We start from the raw sequence: 20,777 nt of genomic DNA on the forward strand, positions 1-20,777 counted from the left end.
TTGATTTGGAACGTGCTACTCGATGGGCATCATCGGGACTGCGTGCGCACCGGTAATGATTATGGTATTGAGGTAGGTTTGAGATACGTCTCACCTTAGTGAGGGCACCGGTGGAAGATACGTCTCCTGGACTCACTATTTATTAAGTGATAGTCGGGGATCGGTTATTGAGATACGTCTCACCGACACGACAATGGATTTAGAATTGTGGTTTAGGGTTTCATTGATAATCCATAATGAAAATGTTTTATTAAACGTTTTAAAGGTTTTCAACTTAATAAATGTAAATGGTTATATAACAGATTTATGATTTGAGCATTTGTCGATCTCCGTTTCTTCATTTTCGGAGGTTCTTTATTTATTTTCAGAATAAAAGAGTCGAACTATTTTAAAATCTAAGACCACAGTAGTATTGTTGGTATGGTCCAATTATTACTTTATCACTTTTGGCATGATTACAGTGTTATGGTACTTATATTTATATTGCCATACTGTTGGATTTAAAATTCGAGATAAGCATACTTTGAATATATGTTGCTTTATGTACTGCTAGACTAGGCTGAAGTCTCGGTTGCTCCCGAGCATGTGGTTTTCTGCATGTACATTGTTTTAAATGTTATAAGTTAGTTATCCGCAAGGCTAGCTACGGGTTTTGGTACAACCATACCCATACCCTAGTGCCGGTCACGATTCATGAAAATGGGTCGTGACATATCATTAAGATACTTTTGTTGATTAACAAAGATGCCTTTGCTGCTTTTGTGAACTTCAAGCCCCAAGAAATAAGCAAGAGACCCAACATCTTTCATGTGAAATGAAGCATGAAGAGATGCTTTAAGCTGTTGAATGTCAGCAATGGCATTTCCTGTAATGATAATGTCATCCACATAAACAAGTAAAAGAACAATACCAAGAGAAGTCTTCCGTGAGAATAAAGAAGGATCATACTTGCTTTGCACAAATGAGAGACTAAGAAGTGTTTGTCGAAACTTTTCAAACCAAGCACGAGGGGCTTGTTTTAGCCCGTATAATGAGCGCTTCAAACGACAAACATCATCAGTATGAGGAGTTGTTAATCCTGGCGGAGGACGCATGTAGATGTCTTCTTTAAGATCTCCATGAAGGAATGCATTTTTGACATCCATCTGGTGAATGTTCCAATCTTTAGAAGCTGAAATAGCCAAAATTATACGAACAATAGTCATCTTTGCAACCGGAGCAAATGTTTCCTCATAGTCTATCTCATATTCTTGACGATTGCCAAGAGCAACCAGCTGAGCCTTATGCCGATCCAATGACCCATTTGATTTAAGCTTGACAGAGAACACCCATTTACAACCAATAGGCACTATTGAGGGTGGTCTTGCTACAATATCCCAAGTATTGTTTTGTTGTAAGGCATCAAGTTCATCCTGCATAGCTTGTTTCCAACATTCATGCTTCACAGCTTGTGAATAACAATTAGGGATATGAACAGATGATAATGTTGCAACTAAAGATGTTTGAGTAGTCTCTGCAGAGTAGCCATATATGTCTGGAGGGTGGGATATTCTTGTTGACCTCCGAGGTGGTAAAGGTGCTGGTGTCAGGGTTGACTCTTGAGGTGGTTCATCACAACCATCCTCCTCTCTCCGTCGTCTTGCATACACAACACCAGGCCTAAAACGAGTAATAGGAGTTGGAGGGACGGTAGAAGAAGAATTGAGCTCGGCATCAAAAAGCAGGGAGAAGAGAATGAGAAGGGTAGTTTTCTCTTGCATTATGAAAAGGAAAAAAATATTGTTTTTCAAAGAAAACAACATTACGAGAGATACACAGTCGTTGGACATTAGGATCATAACATATGTAACCTTTTTGATGTGGTGCATAACCAAGGAAAGCACATCTTACAGATTGAGCAGATTGTTTATTCCGTTCATGCGCAGGAAGAAGAATAAAACAAACGCACCCGAAAGGACGTAAATGAGCATATTCAGGTTGTCTCTAATGGATACGGAAATATGGCGATTGGTGGTTAAGGATTGGTGAAGGAAGTCTATTAATTAAATGAACGACAGTGGACAAAGCCTCAACCCAAAATTGTGGGGGCACAAAAGATTCAATAAGTAAAGAACGCACCACATCGAGAAGATGACGATTTTTCCTCTCAGCCACACCATTTTGCTGGGGCGTATATGGACAACCTTTTTGTGAAATAATACCTTTTTGTTGAAGAAAATCCTGAATTTTTTTGGACATGTACTCCCCCCCTGAATCAGAACGGAAATTTTTATGCTTGTAGAAAACTGGTTTTCAATCAGTGCATAGAATTTTTGAAAAGCATCAAAAACTTCAGATTTGCTTCGTAAAAAATATATCCAAATAAAACGACTGTAATCATCAATGAAAGTCATAAAATACTTGTAGTGGGCATGAGATATGATTGATGAAATTCCCCATACATCACTGTGTATTAAATCAAAACAATGAAAAGAGTGTCGATGATGAGATGGAAAAGGAAGAGTTTTGCTTTTACCCATTTTGCAACTAAAACAATTGAGGCTGACATTTTTAGATGAGACATAAACTCTATTTCCAAGCATTCCAGATTTCAACATAGACAATAGCGTCTTGTCATTAGGATGACCTAACTTATCATGCCACAACTTGTAATCATTCTTAACAAAAGAACAAAATGAAGAAAGCAGTTTCATGGGTTTAGATGGTGTATTGAGATAAAGAGGAAAGAGTCTTCCCCATTTAGGTCCCTCCGCTACTGTCTTCCCTGACACCAGCTCCTGCACAATACAACCGGAAGGAGAAAAAACAACTTTACAATTATGGTCAACCATTTGTCCAATAGAAAGCAGATTAATTGATAGGTCAGGAGCAACATAAACATTTTGCAAAGATGGAGAAGAAGAAATATCACCAATGTCGGTTATAGGAATATGATCCCCATTAGCAGTCTCAATTTTCAAATTTCCCTAATATTTTTTGACATTAATAAGATTTTCAGATGAAGAAGACATGTGATTTGAAGCACCCGAGTCAAAAGGCCAAAGTTTAGAGAGAGATTTATTATTACCAGTCAGTCCAAGAGTAGAGAGAGCTGAGATGATCATCTGTTGAATATTTTCTGGAGTAACATTTGGGGCTGCTGGCTGTGAAGAAGCAGAAGGAGCAGATGCAGTTGGGGTTTCAGGCACATCATTAAAACCATACGTGTGAAATGCACGATGATTTCGAGTCTGGGGACGCTTTCGACATTCTGAAATAATATGTCCATTAATTTTGCAATAATTGCAGAATTTTTTAGGACATTGATTGGCAATATGACCAAATGCCTTGCAACTATAGCATTCTGTATTTGTTAAATCAAGAGCTTGAGCAGCATAGGAAACATTAAGAACATTAGTCGCACCTTTTTGTTGTTCTAAAATGGTTTGGGTCAGAAGTCGCTGCTCCTCCCTAACAAGCTCACTCAAACAGTCATTCAACGATGGAGAAGGAATCTGAAGCAGTAAACTGGAACGTACAGGTTCAAACTCAGGTCGGAGTTTCATTAAGAATTGATCTCTCTGACTAGTTTGATGAAAAGTTTGAAGACCTTCCAAAGAAGCATCAGAGAGAGTAGCATATACAAGACCTGTATATTCATTCCACATCATACTAAAACTAGAATAATACTCTTGAATTGATAAATTTCCTTGAGTATAGTTTGAGATATCATACTCAAGTTGAAAACGGCTGGATGAGCTGTTCTGATAATAAACTTTCTTGAGATGATCCCACATAGCTTTTGATGTCTTGTACGGTCGAAGATTAAGCTATTGCTGGCTTCATAGTTGCAGTAACCAGCTCTTGATTCGAGCATCTTTGGCTTCCTAATCAGCAACCATGGCTGGATCAGTAGGCTTCACGGAGGTACCATCTATATGTCCCCATAATTCCTTCCCTTGAACATAGATCTGAAACTGAAATTCCTAGGCAAAATAATTTTTGCCTGAAAATGTAACACAAGCTATCTCTGATTTGCCCATGAATGAGATTTCAAAGAACAAAAATATCTCAGAATTTGCACCACAAACAGCCACCCCTTTCCAAGATTCAAAACAGAAAAAAATTTACTCTGATACCATGACAAAACTAGAGACTAAGACAAAGTTGTTTGTGTTTGGATGCCCCAAAACTCTGAGCCTTCCCTTCATTATATAGCATAAGTATAAGAGATCAAATTCCTTAATTACAACATCAAATATTCTGATTACATCAGAATATTCTAAAAATTAAATCCCTTAATTACAACAAATCAAATATTCTAATTACATCAGAATATTCTAATCTAAACATGGTAAGCTATATACACAAATATATTACAGCTAGCATTCACACACATGACGTGCCAGAATCGTTGCGTTTTATAATTATTCCTAATTTCATCTATTGAACTAATGATTTTTATTCTTTATCAGTTTAATTTGTAATTCAGGAGTGAGCAAAAATTGGTATGATGTGACTAAAATATTATGTCATGGAATAAATTAGATGACATGAATATACAAACATTAAGATATGACTCTATAACGATGGAAAGCATGGTGTTCTCATTAAGAAAGCAGAAAATCGGTTATAGTTATTTTCACCCTATGAATGTTGCATTATATTCATCAGAAAAAACAAACTAAAATTATTTAACCAAAATAGGAATGAATTGATGGCCAATACTTATCTACACTATTTGTGCGAAAATAAAGTAAATTCATTCTTAAACTATTGGTCTTTTCAGGGGTTAATAACCGGAAGGATACCAATTGTTTATATCTTATTTCAAAATGATAATGTAGTTTTGATTTGTATCTTTTTAAGACCATTACTTTTATTTTTATTTCATATTAAAATTTTCAATTATTTTAGATAATTTGAAGCTGACGTGTCAACTAAATGAAACACTTTATTGATCAAATACCCAGTTTTGTTGCCACATCAACTTCAAATAACCTAAAATGGTCGAAAAGCCATATCTGAAACAAAAATATAAGTAATATTGCCAAAATCATATACATTAAAAGGTCTAATGCATCAAAAAAAACCCCGACCTTTTAGCCCTTTTTCAATTCTACCCTGATGTTGAAAACTGATCAATTTTACCTTATTTCACATTTTATCGTTTCAATTGTAACCCCTATTTTTCAATTTTTGTTATTTTTTTACTTAAATGATGAAATCATTCAATTAACTAAGTTTAAAGATAAAATTAAATTAATTTCCATTCTAAAAAGTATAAATTAATCCTTTATTTTTAATAACTAACTAAAAAACATAATCAAATTGAAACTAATTTAAATTCTTAATTAATTTAACTAAATCTAAATAAATTTTAAACATATACAATTAATATGTGCTAGACATGGAGAATGTTTTTGAATTTGTTTCAAGTGAAAAAAAACATCAATTTAATATTTTAGGGTACAATTGAAACACAAAATTACAAAATAGGGTAAAATTGACCGGTCTACAACGTCAGGGTAGAATTGAAAAGGGGCCAAAAGGTCGGAGTTTTTTCAGACATTAGGCCAAATTAAAACTATAGTACCAATTGGAAAAAAGATGTAAATCTTTGGTACAATTTTGACTAATAATCTGTCTTTTCAGAAAGAGTTGAATAGTGAATATCTAAATTTTCTTTTTGTTGCATTGAAAAATATTCTAAGAGATAAAAAAGAGATGATGTGAAGATAAAAAAATGAGCATAAGAAAAGAAATGTTTGATTTAAACCCAAATGGACAAGAAAGACATAGATGCAGCTCCAGAAAGAAGAGAGAGATGAACTACAAATTGAAGTCGTCTGTTTCTTTGTATTTCTGGTATTACAAAATCAGTAGCAAGAAGATCTACAAGAGCCATATATATTAAAACTCCAGCTGATGCCGAATTCAATATTCCTTCGACAATAAGCGCTATACGGCTATTCTCATTATACACATTAGAAATGAAAACACCAATTATAATTCCAACTGGAGTTGTCACAGAGAATAACACTGTCATTATTGCTACAACTCTTGGCTTGAATTTTGCCTGCATTTCATTGTAACCATTAAACAGTGCCCACAAGACATAGTTAATTAGTGCATGAATATAAATAATTACCTGTGCAATGCATCCACCAAATCCTATTCCTTCAAAACATTGATGGAAAACCAGAGCCACACTTAAGGACTTGATTGTCTTGAGAGTTTGAGAAGCACCTAGAGAAATTCCTATTATGACCGAGTGAACTAGGATTCCTAACTTCAGAACCTACAAAAATTGCTTATAAATACATTTTACAAGGAAAATAGAAGAAAGATGGCAGAAAAGAAATATACCGGCGATATAACTCGATGGCGAAAAAATTGAGATTGAAAATAATCATCAATGACAGAATCATGAGCTCCAATTTTATCATTCTTCTCGTCATCATTGGAATTGAGGGGATGAGTCTTATTGAATAAAGATCTAGTATAGTAAGAAGTTGCGCAAGTATCAAGCATTAATGTTGCAATTGCAGAAAGCATTGCGATGAAGCCAGGAAATGGAAAGTGGTTCCATGCATTATCACCGATGCACGAAGATGACAAGCTTTCAAAAGCATCGGGAAGTATATGAATAAATCCGGTAGCTAAAATAGCACCCGCTGCAAATCCCTTGATAATGAAAAATACGTTATTGTTGTTAAAACGTAAAGTTGAAATCATCTTCCCCACAATTGGAAGACAAACTCCAATAATGCTTGCCACAAGGATCAACGTTATAGCACATATTTTGTATTCAAATACCTCTAACTTACTTTTTTCCTCATTTTCTTTCTTCCCTATGTCTCTGCATCCTCCTACCACCACCCTAGGCAATAACACAATCACCAAGTATAGTAATTCCCTCATCATTTAATATATATATACTATTAATATGCTTATTTAATTTCTAAGAGGAGAATTTGAATTTATGTAAATTCAAACAAACACGAAAACTCCTGTATTCATCATCCAAGTTGCTAAATATAAATATAACAAAAAAAAGGCATTTAAAACATTGAGTTTTGTTCCTCAACTATTATATTGTTATGCATCATGACATGCGTACTAATTTAAAAACTATATATAATTTGGTTGAAGAACTTATATATTATGCCCAGATTAAGTAATCAAAAACACAAATTTTTTATTAGGTGTCATGCCTTTTGAATATCCAACTTGAGATTGTCCACAATATGTTTGTTTGGATATATGTTAATTTTAGCTATATAATGATTGCAATTTCTACATTTTTAGGTAGAATAACCATACCTCTTTTATTAGCATATTCTCTTTAACAATTTAATTTTATTATTATTTTGGAATACAGAGATTTGAATAAAGTTGTAAGTTTGAAAAATAAATTTCTACCATGACACTATATGTGTCAATAGGGACCGTTGTTTCTTTTATTCTTATTGAAAATAACAAATTATGAAATTCGCAAGATTTGAAATTCTTGGGGCTTACATTTTCATTTGACATCTCCAATTATATAAACAAATTACTGTAGTAATGGCAAACAAATATATTGAATGTGATCATTGTCCTGCCATTATGTTGCTTATGTCCAATAGATATGAATCTGATACTGTGTTAGCTTTCTTTCAAAAAGAATGCTGCTGAAGCAATCCAAAATTTATGGAGCTTTTTACGGTGATGATGTGTTTAGATAATCAAATAATGTAATTTGTAGGTTGTGAAACATTTAACAAAAGTATCACTCACCCCCTCAACTTGGCACAAAAGATCAAAAAAGCCATTCTTGAGCAAACCGGATCAATTCAACCCAGAAGTTGGCAAAATCGTATTATTTTAACCCCTCTTAAAAAAAGAGATTGGAATAGTTAATTTTAACCCTAGTTAATCATACTCAACTATAAGTCTAATTAAACCCTAATCAAAACACTAATTAAAACCTCAATTAAAATTCTAGTAATTTTTAATTTTGAGGACTTAATTGGAAGTTCTTTTGTCTTTTATATGCTCCCCAACTTTAAGCCATTTATACATACTACAAATAGATTATAAAACAAGATGGGTCACTCAAGTGGTAGGAACACTCCATCTTAGTTCTCTTTAAAAGAGAGGAGAAAAAGAACATAGATTAGAGAATAGAAAGAGAAAATAAATAAACAAAGCATAGTTGTATGTATAACTGCATTGAAGAAGGGCAGTAAAATGTTTGGTTAAAATTTTATAATTATGTAATGAAAGGCTCGTAGTGAAGTGTACCAAATATTTTATGTGAACATTTTACTTTGAAGTCATGTTATACCCTTTTCAGACAATGAAGGAAAAGCAACAATAAAAAAAACAGAAGTGTTTCATTTATCAAAGATTAAGAAAGAAATTACCTGTAATAGAGATGCGAATATTTGAGATGTGTACCTGCAGGATCTGGATTACTCATGCTTAGACATCTTCTAAGTGCTCATGCTTAGACATCTTCTATACGCAGTAAGAGACCATAAAACAGAGATCCACACAATTACTGCTAAGTGCTCAACAGATGAGGAAATCTACTTCTGCTCATGGACAAGTCCTAGACCAGGGACTGGACTCTGCAATTCAAATAACATTGGTGAAATTTCTTTTTGTTTTTTAACGAACAGAAACGCAAAACACATCAGACTAAAAGAAAGTCAAGAATTAGCTAAAGTTGATTTTCTCTTTGATAAAAAGGCCAATATGAATTTAAGTGAATAGTTATGCAGTTTAACTGTCAAAACATTATTCTGATATTGTTTCGCATTCAACTAACTGAAAGAAATCAGTCAGTGATCATACCATTCATATCTTCCACTAAATCAAATTTCCTAATGTGACATTGTAAATTCAGTGACCAGAGCCCATCAAAATATACAAAAATAAGCAGAATATATATATCAACTGTAATGTATAATCAAAGACAAAAACCTCTCAAGTCATGCTACTTTTATTATATAAGACTTATAGACTATAACTTTGTATTAGTTCATTGACCGAAAGATAAGGATATAAAGTAACGATGGATAAGAAATTTTGAGGACTGACCTTTCGCTCTTCGGATTAATATATGTTATTCATCTGCCAGCTTCATCTTATGTTAAACAAAGACCTAGGACAAGTACTGTGATGGTTATCTTTGATCTCCATGGTCAATCTTTCCAACAATGTGTATATCTCATCACATTGAGGGTGATCATTGTCATTAGACACAAAACGTACCGCACGACCTCCTATATAAAGCCAACTAGAGCCAACTTGCTTTTGCATCCCCTTCTCCCTCATTTCTTTCCTCAATTTATTAACATTTTCCCAGTTTGCGTCTTCCGCATACATATTGGAAAGCAAAACATGATACCCTGCCATGCGGTCCAATTTGTGCAAATCAAGTAATCTAGTGGCAACCTTCTCTCCCAAATCAATATGTCCATGGAGTCTACAAGCCCCAAGAAGTGATCCCCATACTTCCATCACATTTCCATCTTCGCCTAGTTGTTTAACAAACTCATATGCTTCAAAGACTCTCCCAACTCTTCCCAACATATCTGTAACACAGCAGTAGTGCTCAGTTGAAGGTTGAATCTTAAAGTCTCTCTTCATTGACTCAAATATTTGAAGACCTTCATCAACCAAACCAGCATAACTGCAAGCTGACAAGACTGCGACAAATGTGATTGCATCAGGTTGGATGCCTGATTTATTCATCGAATGAAACAATGAGAGAGCTCTATTTCCCATCCCATGTTGACCATAACCTGATATCATTGTCGTGTATGTGACAGAAGTTTTCTCAGATGATTGGATAAAAACAGTTTCGGCATACTTTATCGCACCTGATTTAGAGTACATGTCAACAAGGGCAGTTCTCACAAAGATATTTTGGTCCAATAAGTACCGAATAGAGGCGCCATGGATCTGTTTCCCCAAATCTATGCTTCCCAATGAACTACAAGCTCGAAGCATGGATGCTAAGGTCACAGCATTAGGCCTTAGGTTTTTCTCAAGCATCTGTCTGAAGGTAACAAAAGCTTGTTCAATCAAAACATTCTGCGTGTAACCAGAAATCATGGCATTCCAAGTGGCTTGATCTCTTCCTTGGACATCATTCTTTTCAAAAATGCACTCTGACATTCTGATCGAACCAGATTTTGCATACATATCTATGAGATAATTGTCCATGCCATCAAATTGTATGCAATGCCTTAGTAAATATGCATGGGTCTGCTTTCCAATTTCTTTGTTTCTGAGATTAGATGCTGCAGATAGTAGAGAAGTTACTGTCACATAATCAATTGTGAACCCCTGCTTCTGCATCTCATACACAAGCATCACCCCTTCATCATCTAATCCATTCTGTATTAAACCAGAAATCATGGTATTCCATGATACAATATCTCTTTCTGCCATTTTGTCAAAAACTTTGAATGATGCCTGGACAGCATTGCACCTCGAATACATGACAATGATTGCATTTAGTACTGTCACTGGTAACACTTTTAGATTCTTAATAACAAAAGCATGCATCTGTTGAACCAAGTCCAAACACTGCAATTGTGAAATTGCTGTTAAAGCTAAGAGAAAGGTCACGTCGTCTAGAACAGTCTGTTCTGTTTCAACAGCTTGAAGAAACAAATCAACTCCTTGAAAGAAATAATTATGTTGCATATACCCACCAATCATAGTGTTCCAGACTTCTGTATTCTTCTCCAAACAAGTATCAAAAACCTTCTTACTAATATCAATGCAACCAAGGTCAGCATACATGGATATTGCTGAACTCACAACAAACATATCATTTGCATATTCATTTCCCAGTTTGAGAAGCATACCATAGAGAACATTTGCGGTCTCATAATCACCGACGCTTGAGATGGCAGGAAAAACATTGACAAAACTAACTGGACTCGGTTTAATTCCCCATTTCATCATGACCCTAAACTGCCTAACTGCTTCTACATATCTCTCAGTCTTAACATACCAAGAAATCATAGTATTCCAAGCAACAACATCTCGCTTACGCATTGTCTTAACAACCTTATGCACTACATCATACTTAGAAAAATCAAGGCAACCCATGTTACACAAGCAAGTAGAGTACATATTCAAAAGGGAATTATACACAATTCTACTGGGGTATGTTAAACCCCGGATAAAATGTGCATGAATAGCTTTGCCAGCCATTAAGTCACCAGTGTCAGCACAAGCTTTAAGCGTGGATGAATAAGTATAGGAGTCACATTGTGTGTGAGGAGATGAATTTTTAAGGTGGGAATAGAACAAAAGGGCTTCAAGTGGCATATTGTTACAGATGAAGCCGATAACGATAGTGTTCCAGAGAACTGTAGTTGGGCGAGGAATTGTGTCGAACAGTTGGCGGGCGACATGAGGTTGGCCTTGTTGACAGAGTTTGCTGAGGCGAGAGCGGATTGTGGGGGTTTTGAGAGTTGGGTTTGGTGGTGGTGAGAGAGTGAAGAGTGAAGGCTGCTTATTGGAAGAGACACAATGGTCTGTGTGGTGAGAGGGAGGCATAGGAAAAGCAGAAGATGTAGCGGCCATAGCTGAATGAATGAAAATGGATGGATCTTGTCTGATATTGTCAGCTTGGTAGTTAAGATAATGGTTGCAAACCAGTCCAGTTCATTTTGCGGATTGAACCGGGTTTTGTCCGAACTCGGTGAGAAATAACTTTGCTCACTCTTTTTTTTTTTTTTTTTTTTTTGCCATGTGAGTATTTTTTTTTTTAACAGAGATAGATTAAAAAACAGACAAACTAAGAGGCTACAAAAAAACAAGAACGAAATTAAAACACATGAACGATATTAAAACAGGAATGTAACTCAAGATCGTTGATGGTGATGCCATTTTGCTTGTTGAGCCCATTGATGTGCCTCCATGTTGAACTGTCGAGGAATATAACAGAACTGAGCTATATTGAAGATTTGTTGAAGATGCCAGATATCATCACAAATAGCCATGTGAGTATGTAGCATGTAAACTTCTGAGTAATCTCATTGTGGAATGCCTATCGAGTAATAGACAGAGGCGGGTCTAAGTTATTTTACATGCATAAAGGCTAAATCAGATATCTAAGTGAGATGTATTTTATGCTAATTCATCTTGAATGCATATACAACCTTCTAATTATATTTTTATGGTAATTTTACAATTTTTATGTGATTTGTTAGACTGGCTGGATCTAGAATTAAGCTAACATGGTTAAATTAATAGCCTGTTAATATTTGGATCTGGACATATTTTGAAAAGCGACTGGATCTAGAATTAAGTTAACGTGGTTAAATTAATAGCCTGTTAATATTTGGATCTGGACATATTTTGAAAAGCAATTAAACAATGCAAGCATACACAGGTGCAATTGATATACATATAAGGTTAAAACTACTTTTTAACTTTATAGAATCGGAGTGTCTGGCACCCTTCTGTCATTTGGCAGTCTGTGTGATTGGAATCAGGACTAAATCAAAACACATAAGTTCTTTGTCTCGTTTATATGGATCCATCGATCAAAACAGGGTCGATTCTAAGTTCAAACGAACCCGAAATTGCTTTTGGATCTTTCTAGTCTCTAGCGGGCTTGAACTTCATGCCCGGTTGGCATGGAAGATTACAAAATATGGATTTTGAGCCCAAAATACATCGGGTCTAGCCCATTACAACATAAAATAATATCATATAATTAATTACAAAACCGTGAGCTTAAACAAGATCCAATTCCGAGCTCAAACGATCCCGTAAACACAAAAATACAATTGGAAATGAATATGGAAGATCCTAAAATGTTTGCTGGCAAAGAATAGTGGTGCAATATGGAGTCGCGATGGCGGCAGGTTATGGTGGTGGTGGCGCCGTCGTGGCTGGTTCGCGACAATTTGTCATTTGGTCGAATTTCATGGAAAAACAACATTAAAAACGAGCAGAAACACGAAGGGAAAGGTCTAGAACTAAACATACTCGAAATATACATCAAAAAACAGTAAAAACATATTTTAAACATGTTTCTAAGATTGAAAGCATGACAAATCATGATAAGAATACAAATACAGCAGATGTAACAGTTTATTGCTAAACGTGCAATTTTAGACGGAATTGAACATAATTAATTTATAATGATTAAAACATATTAAAACACCTTATAAGCATGTTTTTAAGTTGATTTCAAGGTAATTATAGCATAAATAACAAATATGACAAATATAGCAAAAACAACAATTTAAGTCCTAACATGCAATTCTAATGACATAGGCTTAATATATACATAAGCGTGTCCTTGCACTTTTGACTTTTTGCACATAAAGTCCATACACTTCATTACCTCTATTATAAAATCCTACACTTCTTAAATCATTAGCTCGTGGTCCCTCCGTTAACAGAAATTGGCGAGTGTTTTTCACGGACTGGTGGTTGCGAATCTTAAACCCAACCATTCCTCCACCTCATACAGCAGTTACCATGTCACCTAGCCACATCACCTATCTCATTTAACCTAAAGTAAATATCATTTGAAGTAAAAAAAAAACATTTTTTAATTCTAATTCTTTGACAGAAACTGAATTCCCCTAAACCTAACCCTAAATTTTGAATCCCATGAACGAAATTAGAGACTTGTTTGTGGGTAAAGGATGCAAGGTAATTGAAGAACACATTCAACAAATTGAATAACCCTAATCGACGTAAAGATAAAAAAAAAGAATATAAGGAAATAAGTTTCTGCGTTTTATGCAAATGAAAAGGACAAAGAAAAAGAAATGGTGGTCGCACCAGTCCGTGAAAATTATAGATTTCTTGATTTTGAAATCCAAATTTGCTGTCATTTTCTTGGATTCTTGACAAGGAGAGTGAAGTGAAATTTAAATGTGGATTGAATAAAAGAAATGCAAAGATTAAGAGAGATAATAATATTAAGATTTGTAAGAAAATGGTTCTATTTGTGTTGTTCTTCGTTTTTATTCTTTGAGTTTTATTGAATTGTGGGTTTTGCTGATTTTTAATTGAATGCTAAAGTTGAACATACTATGTCTTCTATTATTACTCTATTATTTAGAGCAATTGATATATATTTCCGACATGGGTGTTTTTTTAGTAACCGAGATCTGAACTCGCGCCCTAGTTACACAATCACAACCAATAACACCATCACCACCTTTCATCACACTGGTTTGAAGCTCTTGCAATGGTGTAGGAGGCCATGTGGAAGAACGGGTAGACAAAGGAGAAAAGTTTGAATTGGAATGAAGAGGACGATGAGACTTGATGAAAATAATTTCGGCCATGTCATATGCCACACTGGATGTCCATTTGATTTGTAAATAGATAGATGAAATCTCTAACGGCGTCAACACTCGCTTGGATAGAGGGACCACGGGCTACTGATTTAAGAAGTGTAGGGATTTATAATAGGAATGTAGAATCTTTGGCTCTTTTTTTGGCAATCGGAATGTAGAATCCAGCTCTAGTTCGGTGTGCGGCAGCGCATGCTTGATTTATTGAAGCGTATTAATTTGTTTGACTGGTGAAAATCGATTATGTGTATGTGATGATGGTGGTTTGGCCATGGCTTAGTAAATTAGGGTGTTTGTATTTGATTTTCTATATTAGTGCCACCCTTGGACAAGGTGAAAATAAGGTATGTATTTATAATGGTTAGGTTAACCCTGGGGTTAGCTAGAGGTTCAACTGTGTCACGACCCAAATTCATGGATCACGACCGGCGCTAGGGAATGGGAGTGGTTGCTCCGAAACCCGTAGCAAGCCTAAAAACCTTTATAAATTTTTCGCGTTTTAAAACATAAAAAGGTTTGCAACCTCGTTGCGGAAACACTTTAACACCTTTATTAAAAACGCGATCGCAATTCAAGATCATATATCACATATGATATGTTTTCAGAAAATATCGTTAAAACCTTTCTCTCGTTTAACATAAACACATTTCTGAAAACTGGGTCTTAAGACCCTGATTGTATTTAAAGAAACTAGAGCGCAAACATCAATCTCAGTTGACGCACCTACTCTGTTTCCAATACAATCCTAAAATGCTAAACACATGAAACCAGTGTATCACTCAAACAACTGGTCCTAGCATTTTAGAAAACACGCAGCTTTTCAATCATATACATATACAGTAGTTCAAATCAGAGTATATCAAGATAAGTTTGAACTGCTGTACATAAAAAGACAGACTTCCCAGTACCCGACTACTTGCAGCTCTAGAGGTATGACTGACGACTTCCGGAATTATTGTGGAAGTCCGACCTTGTACTTGATAACCTGAAAGATGAATATTGGGGAGGGTCAGAAATATAAATATTTCTAAGTGAGTCTACAATTTACAGTTGAATATTCCAATCGCAAATACATAAAACATTTGTGTATGTAAAATATTACCAATTAGTCGATCCAGATGAAACCCTACAAGACAGACTATTGTATGGGTCTCAACCTACACAATGTAGGCCTTAGACCGTGAACTGAATCACTGCCGTCTAAGCCGGGTGTCTGGACCGTAACCGTGAAACTGCCATCACAGTATTGCCTGTGACCGTAACCGTTACTGCCGTCTCAGACTGTTAAGTCAGGGTCGCTAGCACTTCCAACGCCCAATGACATTAACTGACCTCTATGTCAGACACAGGCTCGTATCGAGAAACACTACTGGTGATCACACAGTCCTATTGACAACCAATAGGAAGCTTGTTCCAATGGATCTTTCATGGTTAAGTTATACTAGTGCGATTTGTTATTTAAAACAGTTTAAATATAAATATTCAAAAGTAAAAATCACAAAGTAAAACACACAGTACTGCCGTCCCCATTTTTTTACGAAACGTAAGCTCCAAGCAAGCTCGTCGGTCAAACACGTTGGTGTTTGACTCGCTAGATCGACTACTCGTCGGATCTAATTAAAATTCAAATGTCAAAATAATATTAGACATTGAATTTCTAACTCTAGTCCTATCGTATAAACGATAAACTCAAACAACTATTGTTTATAGACGACTCTATAAACAAACACATGAACTAATCTCAATATTGAACTTCTCGTTCAATATATATTACCACTCTTGGTATAGACTTATAGTCCTTTTAACATTAATCACATTGATTAATGTAGAGCCTAGTTAAAACGTCGTATCGTTTTAACGTATAGACTTATATCATTTTAAAACGTTCACTTTTAAACATTTACTAACTGACGGTAAACACACTGTCCTACTAGGTGAAGTCCCCTCGGATTCGCCGACTGAAAAGACCCCGTCGGAGTCCGACTACGCGTCCGTGCGGGCCTGTGCACGTTCGTGCACGGCCTGTGCACTTTCGTGCACTGCCTATGCACGGTCGTGCACACGTGCAGGCACCGGGATTTCATTCCCGAGCCACTTTCCGACGTGCTTGATTGATTTTTCCCGCTCCGAACATTTAATCACAACCTAAACAATATAGTTCTATAATTAAAACGTCGAATCGATACGTACGCGATCGATTCGATACGTTTACCGTTTAATATCGGATATATAATTAATATATATCGAAATAAATATCGTATACGAGATTAATACCTCGATTACTACTTGATTCGTTGAAGAATCGGAGTCGGAATCGCGAAATGGATCGCGCCGCGCCGCCCTCGGCTTGCTATAACTAGCAAGCACGTCAAACCATCTTGACGCAGAGGCTGCCCCTCACTTCTATTTATAAGGAAATGATTTGGCTAAAGTACCATTTGGTACTAGCTCAATCATGCACTTTAACTCTGATTTTAATTAGTCGTCCGTTGTCCAAACGGAGACTAGTTTAAATTTTACAGAATTTTACCTAAAAATCCAATAAAATATAAAACGAATAAAAATATAATTTTTATTCGCATCCGACTTATATTTTATTTTTAATAAATCCCGGAAGATTTATTAGGTTCAAATCAGTCCCGCTTAATTAAAATTACTATGTCCAAATTCCATAAAAATTTGACGGTAGCTTCGTCAAATTATTTCGCGAATATTAACACCAAAATTATTCGCTCGGGACTTATAAATTATTTTATTTTAATTTGGACTAACGAATAATACTTAATTAGTTTATAATTGAAAACTAATTAAAGTAAAAGTTTAGGGACTAAAGTGGACAATTTTCCTTAATTCCCGCCAACCAACACCGCCTCTCTTTTTTTTCTTTTTTATTTATTTTTAATATAATATATATTTATATATATATTTTAATTTATATTCGTCCATAACTCGTCAAGCTTTCCGAGTTTCGACATTTTAATTTCGGAGTTTTGTCTGAAATCTTAAACTCTCCATTTAGAGATGGATATTGATATATTTATTATCAATATATTTTCATATACGACGCCAAGTCGTATTTTCCGTTTATTAGCCTCGTTCATATTCCTTGGTTAAAATTTAAATCCCCGATTTAATTTTTAAACTCCGATTATTACAATATACTTTTAGTTTACATATTCCGAATTTATCAAATTACTTTTCGTGATTTAATTTAATAACCTTAAATAGTCAAATCTTACTATTATTCTTTGACTATTAAACTTAGTCTTTTCGAATATTTTTCTTAATATTCGAAACCTCAAATATTATTTTTAATATTTTGATTACTCCAATTTGATCTCGTGGCATATTCTAATCACTTAAAATTACGGGGTATTACATTCTCTTCTCCTTATAAAAATTCGTCCTCGAATTTAAAATCTGAGCCACATAACTTTATTAACCTTTAACATCTTTTATACGCCAATCCTTATGCTTTTTGTAGCATAAGCTTAACTCCGGATATAAATAGGCTCTATGCCCTATCTTTATAGTAGTCGTGTACGAAGTATGAAATACTTATCACGACACTAGCTCATCGGTTACATTTTTATGCAATTTTCTTATATGTCACGATTTATCGTGACTTGGAGTCAACACTCCACATTTTGTTATAACCTAGGTTATATTTTTTATCGTATTTCTCTCAACTTCTTATTTCCTCCTTCGATCAGTATCTTTTACTGAATGTTCTTCGTATGTCAACGAAGTGTAAATCCTTACACTGTTCAATCGTATATATACACATGATTTGTATCTTTGTCAAATCATGTCTTATATCATCTCTTTTTCTTTACTTCTCTTAACACATTGGAGATCAATTGCTTTGATCTCATAATGCTTTCTGATAGCATTACTCTATGAGTTCTCTAACTCTATAGTCTTTCATACACTTAAGGTGTCTATACTCTTACTACTGGGTTTACCCCTTTAAGTCGTTTAATACTTATGGGAAACAAACGATACTATCTTCTAATCATTGACCTAAAACTTCTTAGAAGTTTTAGTCGCCTGTAAACTTCTCCTTTATCGTCTAGACTCTCGTCAACTTGTTGTTATATGCAAAGTTTTGAGAGTATGGAACATATGATCTTCATCATACTGTTCACAGTCACTTATATCGAGTCAAAACTTTCCTAATACTTAGGTATTTTGAATACCATTCCCTTGACATCTCTTCTTATTTCCATTCTGGATCTGATATAGCTGCCAAAATCAGTACAATCACTGCATTCCAGTTTGACTTACTGGTCATTTGGACATTTAACTAATATCCTTTTCTTATCATCCCATCAATGCACTTCTATGATGTCATAGTACTTCTTTATGGTACTAAAATAGAACACTTTATAGTGACACTCAGACTATACATGTCTGGTTCACACAATCTATCGTCTTGTTTCAGTATTTCATCAACAATACTGAAATTGCAAAACTCTTGCGTATCAATACTCATTACATACTCTAATGGAGTATTTCTAATTTATACTCTCTCTAAATTAATCACTTCATATTGGTCTCATACTTGGTTGAGCCAATACAATTCCAAAGTTTAAGACCTTACGTCTAATACCTGATCATACTTGACAATTCAAGGTATGAATGTTAATAATCACTAGCACAGTAGTGTAGTATGCATATAATTTCTGCAACCTTCCACACTTCCACTGCGCTACTCTGATATACAACTCACTAACTGTTTTCTTTACAGTTAGATTATAGGATCCTTATCTGATCTTCTTATATCATGATTCTAACTTTTATGACTTTTGATTCGTAGGAAACTTACTCCTTGTATAATACAAGTAGTGCCTCTTGACTCCTATTACAGTATCTCTTATTCTCGTAAATAGTTCGCACTTCGTATCACACTACTATAGTCTTTCGACTTTCAGTGCGACTATAACTATTGTCAATTCCAATTCATACATTGGCAGTTTCCTCGTGCTTTCTCGGTCATCGAGGAACACTTTCTATATCTCAATCATGTTATATCATAACATGTCTCTTTTTAACTCTTATAAACATCCTATGAATAGTGCTAACACTTGCACTACTGTTAATCGTTCCTTTTTAAATCCTCACATTCAATCTTACGTTGATTTGACCAATTAACTTTTCCACTTTCTTGGTTGATTCTTGTTACTAATGCAAAGATTTTTGAAAAATCTTGCAAGCAGTGTTCGCAGTCCTTTGCGAAACTCAAGAAATTACTAATTTCTTTAACCATGCTGGTTACTTCCACTCATTAATCTCATTGATCTTTCTCAGATCAACTAGATATTATCTAAGATTTCTAGTGTTTCCAAATTGTCACTCGCTTTTGGAAATATTAACTTAATTCTGACGTTCTCTGAGAATTTACAACACTAGTCGCACACATTGTGCGTCTCATTTCTTTATTAGTCACACAGACTCATTCTCCCTTAACACCACTTCCAGAAATAATCCAGAAATAGTTTGACTACTTGTTCTTATATATCTCATAAGAACATTTGAAGTGTTCGCTCACTCCATATCCACATCAGAATTAGTAGTACTCATACTACGTTCTGCAAATCCATTTATCAGGTTTAACTTATGCTACCTTCATGATAGGTTGTATCATAACCTCTCTCGTATCCACGTTTTGCAAACGTGCGATACGTTTGTCTATTATATTTCTCTATCTCTTTTGTGCAATACTCTTTTGCACTCCTATAATTATGTCTACTACTGACACCTTCACTGTCAGTGTATCTTATCTCAATCTCAATTGAGCTTAAATTTGTGACTTTACTTACATTATAGCTAGGTAAAGTCAAACTCACTATTGTACGTATCGATAAAACATTTCCATGTTACTTACAGTATCGATACATACCAATCACAGCTTATGTTTTCTCTTCTTATTTTGCATTTATAGCTTATATAATTCTTTAATATAAGCTCTTAGACTCTGTACTTCTTTTCTATGTACATCTTTTTATTTATTTCATAAGCGATTTATCTTACACTCGTATGCTTATTCCATCGTAACTCGTTTCATACGACGTTACTTTCTATATCACCTCTTTATATTCTTACATATCTTTACTAATGTCGTGTCCCTTTACGGGTCTACACTCATTTTCCTTTCTTTATCGCGGAACTCTTTGCCATATATATCTACTTTCATCATACTATTTATCTCAAACTATGGCTTACTCAGAATCTTTCATTCATTCTGATGCATAAAACCCTCAGACCTTATATGTTTGATCTGACTGTCGCTATGTATCGCGTCTTGACTATCCACATATAGCCCGAATTATCGCAGCTAAGAGTCATCCTCAATGCTCTATAGCCACTACTACCTTTAATTAACTGACTATCAATTTCTTTCTTTGTTTTCAAAACATTTCATATTAAAAATAAAACATCTGTTTCACACTTTCCACT

The 20,777-nt window shown here is 34.8% G+C and overlaps 2 protein-coding genes across 6 annotated transcripts; both read right to left on the reverse strand.

Moving 5' to 3' along the window:
- Positions 1-3,866: 3,866 nt before the first annotated feature.
- LOC126681855 (zinc transporter 3-like) lies at positions 3,867-6,903 on the reverse strand. Its single transcript, XM_050377409.1, has 6 exons — positions 6,349-6,903; positions 6,131-6,280; positions 5,759-6,058; positions 4,949-5,003; positions 3,986-4,078; positions 3,867-3,937 (listed from the first exon to the last, which is right to left on the reverse strand). Exons 1-6 carry the CDS (start codon positions 6,901-6,903, stop codon positions 3,867-3,869), a joined length of 1,224 nt encoding a protein of 407 aa, XP_050233366.1.
- LOC126679862 (pentatricopeptide repeat-containing protein At3g22150, chloroplastic) lies at positions 6,190-11,678 on the reverse strand. 5 transcript variants are annotated; one of them, XM_050374873.2, is made up of 3 exons: positions 9,070-11,678; positions 8,425-8,597; positions 6,190-6,280 (listed from the first exon to the last, which is right to left on the reverse strand). In XM_050374873.2, the coding sequence occupies exon 1, from the start codon at positions 11,575-11,577 to the stop codon at positions 9,112-9,114; it is 2,466 nt and encodes an 821-aa protein (XP_050230830.1). In that variant the 5' UTR covers positions 11,578-11,678; the 3' UTR covers positions 6,190-6,280; positions 8,425-8,597; positions 9,070-9,111. The 5 variants fall into 5 exon arrangements, with proteins under 5 accessions (XP_050230830.1, XP_050230828.1, XP_050230831.1 ...); XM_050374871.2 differs by having other exon boundaries at positions 6,191-6,280; positions 8,391-8,597; XM_050374874.2 differs by lacking the exon at positions 6,190-6,280 and adding an exon at positions 6,531-6,666.
- Between the last annotated feature and the right edge of the window lie 9,099 nt (positions 11,679-20,777).

This window comes from Mercurialis annua, linkage group LG5 (genome assembly GCF_937616625.2).
Source record: "Mercurialis annua linkage group LG5, ddMerAnnu1.2, whole genome shotgun sequence".
Taxonomy (NCBI): domain Eukaryota; kingdom Viridiplantae; phylum Streptophyta; class Magnoliopsida; order Malpighiales; family Euphorbiaceae; genus Mercurialis; species Mercurialis annua.

Coding starts and splice junctions, on each gene's coding strand:
- LOC126679862 (XM_050374873.2), bottom strand. CDS start 11,577: ATGGCCGCTACATCTTCTGCTTTTCCTATGCCTCCCTCTCACCACACA.
- LOC126681855 (XM_050377409.1), bottom strand. CDS start 6,903: ATGAGGGAATTACTATACTTGGTGATTGTGTTATTGCCTAGGGTGGTG. Junction 6,281..6,348: donor GCCATCGAGTTATATCGCCG/GTATATTTCTTT, acceptor CAATTTTTGTAG/GTTCTGAAGTTAGGAATCCT. Junction 5,004..5,758: donor TGTCTTTCTTGTCCATTTGG/GTTTAAATCAAA, acceptor TTTTTGTTTCAG/ATATGGCTTTTCGACCATTT.